We start from the raw sequence: 14,020 nt of genomic DNA, 5'->3' as shown, positions 1-14,020 counted from the left end.
GTGAATCAGGCCCAAAAAGTCTGTCTATACTGCTATAATAATATATCAGGAAATATTGTTTCCTGATATCAAGGCTCAACTTTATGTCTCATTCACCCACATTCCTAGTTTAGCAAACTATTTCAGAGGTATTGTGTGGCTATAGATGTTATGTCTTATCTTCTCTTGGAAATTATCTTGGAAATTCCAAGTTATTCAGACAAAGCAGAGAAATAAGGCCATAAATTCTGCATAACTGATCACATGACTAATGCAAATGATTTCTAGTACTCAATTCACAGACAAATTACAAGCTCTCGTTTGTCTGGGGAAAAAAAAAAATCAATGAAAAAGCTATTAAAAATGTTGATAAAATTGTGGACACTTTCAACTAGGAAAATGTTAAATAAGCCGACATATTACTTGCTAGAAATGGTTTGCACAGCTCTAATTTGAAATATTTGGTGCTGTAGATAGGTCATCTTATTTGTGTCACAGTTGCTACTACTTATTTGCTATACACAGTTGCATATGCAGTCAAACCTTAGTGCTGATTTTCTTTTTAAGTGACCATTTTCCACTTAAACAAGAGTACGAATAAAGAAGGAAGGTGTTCAGTGAAATATATTTCATGACTAGATGAACTCTTTGCGTTTCAATGATCCACCTTTCTCACAACATCCGATTGACTGATGATCACTTCTTATTTCAAGGCTCATGTTTCTTTCAAGCCAACGATGGCTCAACAACGAAAATGCCCCACGTGCTCATCCACAGCAGTAGATGGAAATTTTGTGGTGCAATATGATGTGAACAGAGAAACCACAGGTGGAGAATTGGAAGTAAGCGTTGCTGTTTAACTCGGACGGGAGATCTGTGAATACAAGAATTGCTGACATTAAGCAAACTGTGCTAAATAAACTTAATAATTCAGGAGAATAAAGATGAGAAAGAGTTCTGTATCCAGTTGAAACAACAGAGAGATTTTAAGTGGGCAGAATGGATTTGCTTAATTTATGAGTAAAATGTGGTCCTACATATAGTCTGGAGCAGATTCCTGTCTTGTCCAAAAGCCAATATCTTTTATACCTAGCAGCACTCTGGTGATTTAATGTTGAATCAGAGGACAAAGTCATTGGATGTTGTACCAATACATCACAAGGAGACAACCAGAACATCACTATTTTTATGTTAACATGAAGCAGAGTTATGGGGTTGAATTATCACAGACAGAACAGTCTTTTTTAAAACATTTTTCATTCCTCCTTATGCTAGTCCATGGCACTTGTCTGAGAAACAGCCTCTGCTTTCCTTGATAAAAAGTAAAGACTGTAGTATGGAGTATAGATGGTGCAAGGCTACAAAGAAGTGCAGAGATGAAAGTTAGATTTGGCCCATAAAGAAGAATAACATTTTCTGCTCTGTTATTCTCTTGAGTTTTCTGACATTTTTACCATAGCTCACTTCACTGTGACTTTTTTATTTTATTTTGCAGATTTTTAATGGCTATTTTATTCACTTCTTTGCTCCGGAAAATCTTGATCCTCTGCCCAAAAACATTTTATTTGTTATAGACGTCAGCGGCTCGATGTGGGGACTGAAAATGAAACAAGTAAGTGTTTGACCTCTATTGAAAAATGAACTCCTGCCAACTTTTCCCATGTGCCTTGCTATACACTTCTGTAACAGACTGAGGCTCAGAATTACCAGTTTAGTTCTTTACACTTTACTCCATCAAAAGTCTCAGTGAAGTTGAAGAATCTTTGGTGACTTCATAATTTTACTCTTTATTTGTAATGCTCCTTCCATGATGTAAGGAAGAGGTGTTGCCATCAGAATATGGATTTTAACTCTAAATTAAAATTTTAATTGACAGATCACAAAACATTTTTGCAAAGGCTCTGGCCCCCTTTTTCTGTAAATTCCTCTACTGAATCCTGAGAAAGTGTCAGTGAGGATACTACATCCCTGCTTTCAAACAGTTGTGGACAAATTGTTGACAGTCCACTGAAGAGCAGGGAGGAGGAGAGCAGAAAATATAAAAAATAAGATGTTTTAGTCTGCAAAGGAAAAGACTTGGAGAGCCATAATCAGCCTCCAAATATGCAAATGATTGTTCTAAAAGGAAAACTCATTAGCTGACATTCATGCCCACCCAGGGTAGAATAAGATGGAAGGAATCAGGTGGATTTACAGCAGGAGAGCTTTATCTTAGATATTAGCAAAAACTTTGTAGTGCTGAGAGGAGAGTTCAGGAGATTGTAGGTCTTGTGTCACTGAAAGTTTTTAAGAACTAGCTAGACAACCATCAGTTGAGAATGATCTAGGTATATTTGAAGTTGCTTCAGAGCACAATACTGAGGCTTGGCAGATTGCTTCCTTGGGAAGATCAATGCTGCAAAACTGGGATACAGGTTAATTGTCACTTGTTTAAATCACACATCGTCATACAGATGTTACCCAGCCTGAAATGAAAGCACTAAGCACTACAGGCAGCTAAGTCTCCTGAGCTGATACGAGCAATTCCTCTCTTCTGAACCACAGTGTCTCACAAACTGCTTCTCTCTCTCACCCCACTCTGTGTTAGCAGGAGTTAAGCAAGGGTGGCTTGAGTCACATGAGTTTGTTCTTGCTAATCGCATTTTTTCTGTGTTTCTTTGGTGAAAGGTCCAGCTTTATGCAAGAAGTTCAAAAAAGGGGAGATTTGGATAGCAGATGCTCTTTTGGATTCCAGTGCTCATGTTCTTATTCATCAGAGGCATCTGTTTGCCTGTAGTCACAATTTAAGAAGATGTTTACAGCCACAGAAAGCATAAACTCATCTTCTCTTGTATTTCTTCTTCTCAGACCATCGAGGCCATGAAGGCAATATTGAGTGAGCTCCGTGCTGCTGACCAGTTCTCCCTTATTGACTTCAACCACAATGTCCGATGCTGGAGAGATAATCTAGTCTCAGCCACCCCAGCCCAGGTTGAAGACGCTAAGAAGTACATCCAGACAATCCATCCCAACGGGGGTATGAGGTTTTGATTGCAAGGTGCTCATGGAAGTTGGCTATCACAGGAACCTCAGATAACCTTCAGATTGGCAGAGTATTCCTAACAAAAAGTCTGATTCCCAAGATGGGAAAAGGATGCCCTGGGGCTAAAGGAGAGCAAGGATTCTGGTTTATTGTGTTAGGGGATGGGATGGGATGTCCTTCTACTGAATAAGCTATGACAGATAGAACACAGACCACAGAACAGCTGCCTTTATATGTTCTACCTCCAGCCTCACAGATCCCAAATAGCCTTGAAAGACCAAGGCTGTCTCATGCCTTTGTAAAGCAGATCATAAGCAGCCCAACTCCAGGGTCTCCACTGGCTGTATACTGTAGGCTACACCCTGATCTACTAAATGACACCCTGGGCAAACTTTATCCTTTTTGTGCCTTCATGCCATGTCTGATAAACAAGGACAAATGCCTTTTTTCAGCCTTACAGCATTTTGGGTGCTTCACTTGTTAGTGTTTGAGCTATTTGTACAGAAGGCACTCATGACCATTTTAATCCATTGCTCTCTGAAGTGCAGTTCTGGTTTAGTTGTTCAGTTATTTGTGCACCAGTAGTGTGTAGAGGCTCTCCCCAATGTCAGAGCCTTCTGGTGCTGTGTCTGCTGGCTTCATTTCCAGAATATTTTACTGGCAACACGTAAGGTAGAATCAACCTGAGGTTATAGACTTGTTCAAGATCGTCAGTGTGTTGGGAATAGGAAACCATGTTAGATATGAGTGCCTCATAAGGCTGATTTTGTTACCCCAAAAGAATTGATAGATAGGCTAGGAGACCTGCTCCCGTCCAGCAAAGCCAGTTTGCAATGAAACACTTTATTATCCGGTCTCTGGAGCCACTAATTTTTTTTTTTATTTCTTGACAAAGAACCTATTTTATGACGGCTCAGCCTTTCCACTCTTGTTCCTCTCATACTAGTTTCTTACTCTGTCCTTTCTGTGCCACAAGCCAAACCTTTAGATAGGCTCATATACCTCTTCTTTTCCAATCAAGATGTCCAAGGAACAGACTGATACCAGAAAAGAAAGTTTCTTCATGTTCTCATTCAATCATCTGCCTGCAAACCCACTACTTCTTCCCCCAGCAAATAGTTCCCAATGCCACAAATGGTGCCACTGGAATTAGTGAGGGGGGATGCGGGGGGCACATGAAAATGACAGGCTGGGATGAAAAAGGGAACCAGAGAACAAGCAGATGTACTGTAAGCACCACAGAGGAGAAGTTTTGCTGCTTTGATCTCAGGTCTTGTCTACGCTCATTAATTCCACTAGAATCTCAGAACTGATCTGGGTTCAACAAGAGACTCAACAAGAATCAAACTTGTTTTCTTCATTGTGTCTTTGACAGGCACAAATATCAATGAAGCTCTTCTCCGAGCCACATTCATCCTGAATGAAGCCCAAAACTTAGGCATGTTGGACCCTAACTCAGTCTCCATGATCGTATTGGTGTCTGATGGAGACCCGACAGTAGGTGAGTACCCTGCTTTAGGCGAGAGGAAAGGCCAGTGGGATTAGCCTGAGAAAAGTGTTCAACATGTAGACATTTTTTTCGGTAAGATTAAAAATTCTATTCCTCTTTCTTCCAATGCCTGTGCTGCTCTTTTGCCAAGTGCTGTAGGTACCACGGAGCTTTGCACAGAAGCTTTATATAGATGAGCAGATTGTTTTATGTAAGTTATGTACTTCTTGCCATTACAGAGATGCACAAGTTCTGTAGGAGAGCGAATCACAACCATAAAAAAAATTTCCTCTTCCAATGACCTTCGCCCACACAGATCTATGCAGCCCCAAGTGTAACATCAAAATCAGGAAAACAATGTAGAAAGCAAATTAATTTGGATTGGGTTTGGTACAGGTCAAAAACAATTGCTTACTGCAAGATGCCAGCTCAGGAGAGGCTGCCATTTAAAACAAGTCTGAAAAAAAAGGCAGTCCCAATGGTGGCAGAGAACATTTTAAGCACGATAAACAAAGTAAAGCCTTTATGGAGATGTCTTAGTCTGCAGAGAGGTTGAAGCAGTAATTCTGAGAGAAGTCTAGATGTGTTGCAATTACAAACTCCTCAGGAAGTTAGTAAGACCCCTGGATAGACAAAAGATATGCATCAGATACCAAAAAAAAGAGTTCAAAGGAGTCTTCTTCAGTGGAAACAGTTTGCTAATGTCCATCCAAAAGAAGCTCAAATGTCACAGTAGGCACTGCAAAATGGAGATTTGGCATCTGAGCTAGCTGTCGAGATTTCCCTTAGATTAAGTGAGAGCCAGAGACACTGGACGGGCATGAATGCACTTACCTTGATGGAGACCTCCTCCATTGCTCAGATGGATGTGACCCTTTGTGTGTCTCCAAGGTGAGCTAAAGCTGACGACGATCCAGAAGAATGTGAAGCAGAGCATAAAGGATGAATACTCTCTCTTCTGCCTCGGGATTGGGTTTGATGTAGATTACGATTTCCTGCAGAGAATCGCGACTGACAACCGCGGCATGGCCCAGAGGATTTTTGGAAATCAGGAGACTTCTGCTCAAATGAAGGTGTGTTTCTGGCCCATTGCTGCTGAAACTATCCCATTCCGTTTACAGCTGTGGAGCTGGGTAACTCTACCAGCAAGAGTAGAGTTCCTGTAGGTTCATAGCTGGGGTCACAAAAAGCATCATTTCTTCTGGAGAGTCCTGTGAGAAGACAGTCATGTATTAGCTTAAGTGCTCCAAGTCATAATTATGTAGTATCTATAATACATATTTTACTGCTCTGTGTAGGATTAATATTCTACAAAACAGTCCTAACCATAAAAAAAATATTTTCTAAATTAAAATTAAGGCCTGGATTTTACCTCAGGCCACTTCAGCACTAACAAAAGGCATAGGTATAAATGCTAAATGCTAAACTGTGAAAGTATAAGAAAATGTTCAATTCTAGGAGGCTCTGGCTCCAACTCTGTGAGCAGCAATTGCTGATGAACAAACTCTTACATCCTTATTCTGTTTCTATTCACTGGTTTCATCACTTATGCAGGCTTCTCATACTTCTTTCCCAACACAGGTGTGATAAGACACACGCAGGTGTGCTAGGAGACACTACCTGCTGTTCTGCCAAAGAGAGCAGCTCTGGGAGCGCAGCCCCTCAGTATGAGAGAGCCTCCATCCATAGCACTATAGGGGTACCTGTTTTCCTTCTCTGGTCCCATTATGCTAAACCCAGCTGTGGACACATCCCTGTTCACATCAGCCAGGTACAACAGGGTCAGCCTACAGCACAGAAGCAAATGCAAGTGAGAGGTAGGTCTAGTTTCTGGCAAGAATTAGTTGGCAAGCAGCTGTCTGTTTTACACAGTAGCCAAGAGCTGACCAACCTGATAACAGATTCAGGCCCATATGCACCTGTGCTCAAGCCTTTTAGGCCTAGGAACACAGCCCATGGGTTTCTGAGCATCCTTGGACTTGGACCAAATTGTCTTGCTATACCACCTTGGAAGTGTACTAAGGTCTAAGTATACAAAAGTCCACGTTCTCTGGGACAAAGAAAGTCCCACTTGTCCTTTAGGGCTCCGAGTTTTGTCACCTGCTGTCCTTTCAGTAAGATTGGTGCAGGTTGTTTCACATACAACAGACTCACTTCTCTGTCTCCTTCCATCTCAGAATTTCTACAACCAGGTCTCCACCCCACTCTTGAAGAAGATTCAGTTCAACTACCCCCAGGAGTCAGTGTCAGATGTCACCCAGAGCAGCTTCCACAACTACTTTGGTGGCTCGGAGATAGTAGTAGCTGGGAAGGTGGACACAGAAAACCTGCAGCACTTGGAAAGCGTTGTCACAGCGACAGCAGTGAGTGAGGGTCTCCTTGGGATACCTACTCCTGGGGGGTTGGGGTGGTTCATTCACTCGAGTGTACAGTCTCCTTGCTGGAGGTCATTGCCAGTGGAGCGTTTTGTCTGCTTGGGTTTGGGTGGGAGCATGGGGAAGCTCACAGGGGGTTTGTCCAACAACGTTTCACAACAGCTTCAAGTACAGCCACGAATAGTCACTCCCTGCATCCCGCAGCCTGCCAGAGGAACTTCCTTCTAATAAATGTACCGTACAGAATTCAACTGCAAACCAGACTAAGCCCTCTTCCACGCTTTGTGAAGGTTCAGGGGAGATCCCCTAAGGTAGCTCCTTTCATGGCTGAACCTCCCACTATTGGGGAGTTCAGACTGGTGGGTCTACAGTGTGGCAACTCCTAGCACTGTCCTTTTACGCTTTGCCTTGTGGCATGTGTGATGAGACTTTGCCCGTGTTTCAGGGCTGCTCTTCCAGGCGGAGTGGGATGGAGTGGGAATACTACACTAGATCCTCCTTTCTGAGGAGGAACTGAAACATCCACACTCTTACAGAGCTTAGGAGCTGCCATTTGTTATTTGCTGGAAAAAATCAAGCATGTTCAATATTCTTTCCTGCCAAAACCCAGTGCAGTCCAAGGGCCTGTGGGAGAATGAGGAATTTGGTTCCTGTTCCTCAGTAGGAATTGGATGTGAAAAAGTCTGATGGGATGATAGCAGAGCTCTGCAAAGAGCCTCTTCTTTTGGCATGAGGTAGCACCCTCTTTGGCTACTGCTGACAGCTCCTTTACCTATTTTAACCCAGTGTCACAAAAGTGTGTTTAACAGAATACCCTCTTGCTACAGCTCCCCTCCTCATGGCAGTCAGGCCAATGGTGCTGGGACTTTGTGATCTAGAAGTGCCCATGGGCAGAGCCAGACTGGGTCCTTAGTGCCGACCATGCTAAGAGGGGAACTCAAAGCCACCCCATTCTCCTGGCTCATCCTCCGTTATCTTTATCTCTCATTGATTGCATAGGCAAATGCAGAGCTCGTCATGGAAACCCTGCGAGATGTTGAAGAACTGGATGGCTTCATGAAGAAAGACAAATACGCAGATCCTGAATTCACTAGGAAGCTGTGGGCATATCTGACTGTCAACCAGATGATGGCGGAGAGGTGAGGAGAAATGCAGTCTGTGATGGGAGGGAAGAGAAACCTGAGAGCAATCTGGTTCTTGCTGAGACCACAGCTGTCAGGCTGCCCTCAGGGTTTCAGATGGGTAAGGTAAACAAATCCAAATAGGTAGCTGATACCTTCAGACACATTCCTCATATTTTTAGCACTTACAGATATCAGGGAATAGAGTTTGGGAGCAGTTAATCAGAGGAATAAGGCTCAAACAGACCTGGCTGTGGGGCTGTAGATGAAATGAATGGGGGATTTGCCTTACAGCGCCTGAGTAAAATCTATGGAGTGATTCAGGATCATTCCCCTCCGAAGCAGAAAGAGATCTCCTGCTGAGACCAGGAGATGGACTGGGCTTCTCTGAGTCCAGGCCAAAGCCCATAGAAGCCAAAACTAGTCTTCTCATGGAGACTACATTCAGCCCCCTGCAAAGGCCCTCAGCCTTTCCTTCTTGCAACCCCTACTAGTTTGTCTCTAAGGCTGCTCTGTGGAGGACTTGTCATGGCTGCTGCCCTGTAGAGCTGCTAACCATGCCTTCTGTTTCTTTTCCCACCCAGAAACACAGCCCCCACTGCAGCTTTGAAGAGGAACATCACCAAATCCATCCTACAGATGTCTCTTGACCATCATATTGTTACCCCCTTCACATCCATGCTGATAGAGAACGCCGAAAAGGATGAGATAATGCTGGCAGACCAGCCCAAAGACCCCAGAAGGGGCTGCTGCCCAGGTCAGTGTCTCAGTCTGTCCATTACTCTCTAGCTCTTATTTTGGCTTCATTCTTCTGTTGGAAGAACCGCTGTGTTCATTGTTCACTCCAAGTGTTTGTGCTTAGAGGATAACCTTTCATTTCACTGAAAGCTGACCAAATCTTCAGCCAGTTTGAGACCATTCTGTTATGCAAGTGCTCTTTGTAGCCACTGGCTTCAGTGAGGACTGAATGTGCCAACACTGCAGTGTCTACAGTGTCACAGACTGAACATCTTGCTGGGACAGATATGTCTAGTTCCCTGCACCGCAGCTGTAGCATTGACTAAACTGTATTTTATCACCACTTTCAAGCCTTGGAAGCTTCCTATGATTGTTATCCATCAGCCACAAACCCGCATGGAATCTGAGCTGTTGTAACAACAGAGTCCCTCGTTAATTAAACTTCCAGATTTAAATCCCTCACTTCAGTACGTGTTCCAAGGTCCCTGTCACAGAAACCTTATGTCCAGCCAGATGAGGCAGGGTTGGCTTGTTCTGGCATGATATGGTAGAGTCAGTCTCAAAGCAATAGCTGTTGGCATTCGTGGGTGTCTCTCATATCCAGAGTCATCCCTGCACAGCCACGAGCTTCCAGTGACACTTAACAGCAGCGATTTTGCGCCCTCACCAGTCGGTGATTTGAAAAAGCACGAAGGTCAGGTAAAGGCTGACAGTGCGATGCAGTGGAAGTGCTGGAAGTAAAAGATCAAGTCCTTGAACAACTGAGTCTGGTGATTTAAAACCTATTAATAAACGGGAGAGTTTAGAATTGATTGTGAAGGAAAGAAGCAACCTACTTTACACCAACGGACATCATCCATCTGGCATTTCACACTGGAAGTGATTGGGACTTTGCTGAAACTCCAAGCACGTGTTCTGCATGCTCAGTTCTCATGCTCTTATGTCTGATTCTTATGTCTGTCAGTTGTTATTTTTAGGTTCATTTATTCTTCTTTTCAATTTTAAAGTCTTCAGCTGAGACCCAAGGAGAAATTAAATAGTTGGGTTTTGTTCTGCATATTACAACTCACAACCACCCAACAGTTCGGCACAGAAATAGCGTGTGTTGCATTCATGTATAATGATCTCATTATACATGGCACCAGCTGACTAATTCAGACCATAATTATCTAGATTTAGGTGATGCAGAGGTTTTAAGTGATTTAAATATAGGTTCTTGTGTCTTTGTTTTTGATGGAATAGTCAAAACTTAGCATTGAAATCAGGGTTGAGGCATCTGTAGATTTCAGGGGGAGTGGGACATGACTCTTGAAGCCTAGCAGAGGACAGAGCTTGTAAAAATAATATCAAAGTAAATCTGTGCTTAGGATCGTGCAATACGTCTAAAAAGTTTGCATATACAAGGCACAGAATGGGTAATCTGAAATAGATTTTTCTCTCTGTCCTTACACAACTCTTTTCAGAACTGCATGGTCTGTCTTTGTAGACAGAGACTGTGTCTTCCACTGAAATCACTCACTTTTCAAAGGATTGACTAATTGTTCTTTTATCATGGCAGACTTATTGCAAAACCAGACAGTGCATGGGAGATCTTCTTCACGCATAATAGTTTGTGAAATTAATAGGACCCAGAAACTCGGAACTCTGTCCAGTTTCTAGTTCCTTTCTTACCTCCAATTGACTTCACATATGCCATGTCCTGCTTCAGCTCTTGTCATCTTCAGTCCAACATATTAAACAAACCAAATTTCACAGATCATTTAAGATCATATTGCTTTATGAACTAAGTGGGAGAGAGAGGACATGTTACTTTCTCCCACCTCCATCATGGCAAAGGCAGAGACCTTTAGCAGAAGGGGACGTGTTAAAGGGTGTTATATTAAATGCTTGCACTTATTTGCAATCTTTATTCATGTGGGTCATCCTAAGGTGTGCAGAAACTTTTACTTTTTCTCAGGCACCTCAAACTCTGGATCCAAGCCAGCAAAGATTTTACCACATGTTAAATTTTTTAAAATTCAGCTTTTTATTTGGAAAAAACACTTAAGCCCTTGCGTTGGGCTCTTTGCTAGTGGAACCTGTTCACCTGAGTAAGAACTGAAAGTCAGGGTTCATTTTTCACCAATAGCTTATGGTTAGCTCAACTGCCCTGGTAAATCATATTCCTCTGGTGGAGACACCAGAGTAAATCCATCCTAACTTCATTATACTAATCTGTTGTAAACGGCGTTGCTTTATATTGATATAACAACATCAGGCTCTAATCTACTGCATTATTTTAAAAATTACACTATTAAATATGTCAGCACTAGCAAAAACCTAATTATGATTCTTTTAACAGGTACTCTAGGATTAACTCCAAATGCACCTAATAACAACAAAGGTATTCCAGCCTGGGCCAATGTCACAGCTGTACCAGTCAGCTTCATGCCTGAGCAAAGGAGTCCTCCTGTGTCCTCTCTGAGCATAAACAGAGGTAAAAGATACAGTATTTATCTGCAAAGAAACACCAGACAACAATCATCACCTCATAAACAAAGGCAACATAAACAACATTACTGGGCACTTTGGGTATTTCAGCTTCTGTGAAAAGATGCTAAGCCAATAATGATGGAGGAGTCCATCAGTTGTCCTAATTTTTCTGGTTGAGTTTTCTGAGTTGTAAACACTGTATCTTCATTTAGGGGCTAGTCTGCAAGAGAATAAATCAACTGCTATGGCTTGCTGATGAAGCTACTTCACTGCTGTTGCAGAGGACATCAGTGTGAAAGGTCCTTGATACAGCCCCCACTGAGGGTCTGAGCAGGGCACAATCATGTGCATCCCAAATCACAACCACTTTAGGCAAATCTTTGCAATCCACCTAGTGCCCAAGGATTAAGGTTTTCTTTGTGAAATACCAAGTCCTTTTGACTTTGAATAGATGACCCTGTAAAAATAACCTCTAAATTACAAGCATTAGACTAGTTTAGATCCTAACAGGATCCCAGCAACTCATCTTCTGCTGTGTGCTTCCCTGAGGCTGAAGTTGCTCACTGGGCTTATATTCAGCTCCTCTGCGGTAACAAAGCTAATGTAAAGTTACTGCCATTGTAAATGACAGATGAATGTTCTGTGGTAGATAAAAATCTCTGAATGCACTGATGACTGATGGATCCTGTTAATGCTTGGGCCTTTGCCACGGTTTAGTGCCTACTTAAACAAACCAGCTCTGAGAACCATCACCTATAAAAGCAGTTTAACTACAATAACTCTGCGAGTGTGCCTGTGTGCAGATGTGTGTATTTATGTACCTATCAAACAAAGAGCTATGAAACTCCTTCTCGCGTAGCTCAAGGCTTAATCTAAGACTTTGGATAGTGAAGAAACTGCTTTGAAAAGAAGGTGAGCAAGGCAAAGTTACCTGTCCAACTTAGACATGTATTTTGCACTGGAAATTCTTTTTGTTCCTCAAGATGTTGATCAGAACAGGCTTTGACATCAAGTTGAGAAGGATCAAGCAGTTGGTGAGAAAAAGGAAAAAATAATTGATATTCAAGACTCTTAATATATTCAAAGATTCAAGACATTCAAAAGCTCCTTCACCCCTTAAAGGGTACTTACCCCATTGTTTCCTCTGAAGACATTCCTGGTCAAGGCTCTAGGATTTGTCTAGTACACAAGAAGAGTTAAAGCTGAAAGAGTTGAGGGTGTTAAGCCTGGAAAAGAGAAGGCTCTAGGGACACCTTAGAGTGGCCTCCCAGGACTTAAAGGAGCTACAGGAAAGGTGGGGAGGGACTCTTGTTCAGGGAGTGTAGGGATAGAACAAGGGGTAATGATTTAAACTGAAAGAGGGCAGATTTATATTAGATATAAGGAAGAAATTCTTTACTGTGAGGGTGGTGAGACACTGGCACAAGTTTCCCAGAGAAGCTGTGGCTGCCCCCTCCCTGGCAGGGTTCAAGGCCAGGTTGGACGGGGCTTTGGGCAACCTGGGCTAGTGGAAGGTGGCCCTGCCCAGGGCAGGGGGTTTGGAACTGGATGGTCATTAAGGTCCTTTCCAACCCAAACCATCCTGTGATTCTGTGAAAAGCTGAAGAACACCAGTGAAGGAGTGGAAGCTGGCCTGGCTATCCCCATTGGTAATACTAAGTACAGGCTTGTCTCTGAATGGTGACAGGGAGATGCCAACCACCACCAAACCGTCAGAGCTGGGCATTGCTTTGAACTCCAAGATGAGAGGAGAGGCAGCTGCGTTCAGTGACTAGTGCAGGTGTTTGTCTCCTTTAAGGCCAATTTAAAAAAACTTTTAGAGGGGCCCAATACCACCCGGGTGTTAAACATACTGTGAGAACAAGTCCTGGACTGTATTCCTCAGAGGAGTTGGTAGGCAGGATGTATCTTTACCCAACATCAGTGCAGTGGTATGGACTTGTAATGTGTCTGAGACCTTCTTAGTTTGAGAGAGTGATGTCCTGGGAGCATGTCACTTCTAGAAATAGGTAACAACTGAGCATGGGGGGCAGATAGCAGTTTTGAACAGAGGTGTCATACAAGTCCTGCTTTCCATGCTTTAGGCTCTTTCTTGGATCTAGGCCTCAGAAGATGTGTCTCTGTCTGTCTGGTATCCTTGCTCTCACTGGAAGGCTGGCTTCCATCATGAAGAAATGAAGCTTGGCTTCTGGAACTCCAGGTTGAGCCTATGGCAGCCTCGTGTGCAGCTGACCAGTTACAGCAGTAGTTCACTGCACTTGGCAGTGCTCCTCAAGCCAATAATGTCATGTCCTTTCCTTAAACAGGGCAAGTATATGAGGAGAAAGTATCTGGGGGGCTGTTGTGAGGAGCATCTGAGAACTTCCTTAGCTACTGCAGGGGTGGTAAGGGCTGTCATACTACTTTGAGAAGTCCCAAAAAAGTGCTTCAAAATCATCCAAGGAATGTGTCTCAGTCTTTGTTTCCCTAACCTCTAGGGCAGGAACTGGCCTGCTTCTCACATCTGTTTCTTTTCTATATTTCAGTTGACAATGACCCACATTTCATCATATACCTGCCCAAGAGCCAAATGAACATCTGCTTCAATATCAATTCAGATCCTGGAAAGATCCTAAACTTGGTTTCTGATCCTGGTACTGGTAAGGGAATAAAACATGGTTTACTTTACAGAACACTTTTCTTCTCTCAGGTCTGGAAGATGTTCAGAGGATCAGGGGAAATGCCTAGAGGGAGGACTGTGTGCTAAACAGGAGTGTGGCCAGCAAGTTGAGGGAAGTGGTTATTTCCCTCGACATCTGGAGTACTTGCCCAGTTTGAGGCTTGC

The 14,020-nt window shown here is 43.0% G+C and overlaps 1 protein-coding gene across 1 annotated transcript in view; it reads left to right on the top strand.

Annotated features, from left to right (window-relative positions):
* Window positions 1-14,020, top strand: part of ITIH2 (inter-alpha-trypsin inhibitor heavy chain 2) — a 30,404-nt gene that overhangs the window by 10,874 nt on the left and 5,510 nt on the right. The window contains exons 8-17 of the mRNA XM_074903520.1: window positions 693-821; window positions 1,475-1,591; window positions 2,827-2,995; window positions 4,377-4,502; window positions 5,382-5,563; window positions 6,668-6,853; window positions 7,865-8,004; window positions 8,571-8,743; window positions 11,066-11,200; window positions 13,722-13,835. Of these exons, the coding sequence (XP_074759621.1) occupies window positions 693-821; window positions 1,475-1,591; window positions 2,827-2,995; window positions 4,377-4,502; window positions 5,382-5,563; window positions 6,668-6,853; window positions 7,865-8,004; window positions 8,571-8,743; window positions 11,066-11,200; window positions 13,722-13,835 (1,471 nt within the window). The remainder of the gene's footprint in view (window positions 1-692; window positions 822-1,474; window positions 1,592-2,826; window positions 2,996-4,376; window positions 4,503-5,381; window positions 5,564-6,667; window positions 6,854-7,864; window positions 8,005-8,570; window positions 8,744-11,065; window positions 11,201-13,721; window positions 13,836-14,020) is intronic.

The sequence above is a fragment of the Athene noctua genome, chromosome 3 (genome assembly GCF_965140245.1).
Source record: "Athene noctua chromosome 3, bAthNoc1.hap1.1, whole genome shotgun sequence".
Lineage (NCBI taxonomy): Eukaryota > Metazoa > Chordata > Aves > Strigiformes > Strigidae > Athene > Athene noctua.
The sequence above is the reverse complement of the archived record's forward strand: the minus strand, read 5'-3'. Positions and strand labels throughout refer to the sequence as shown.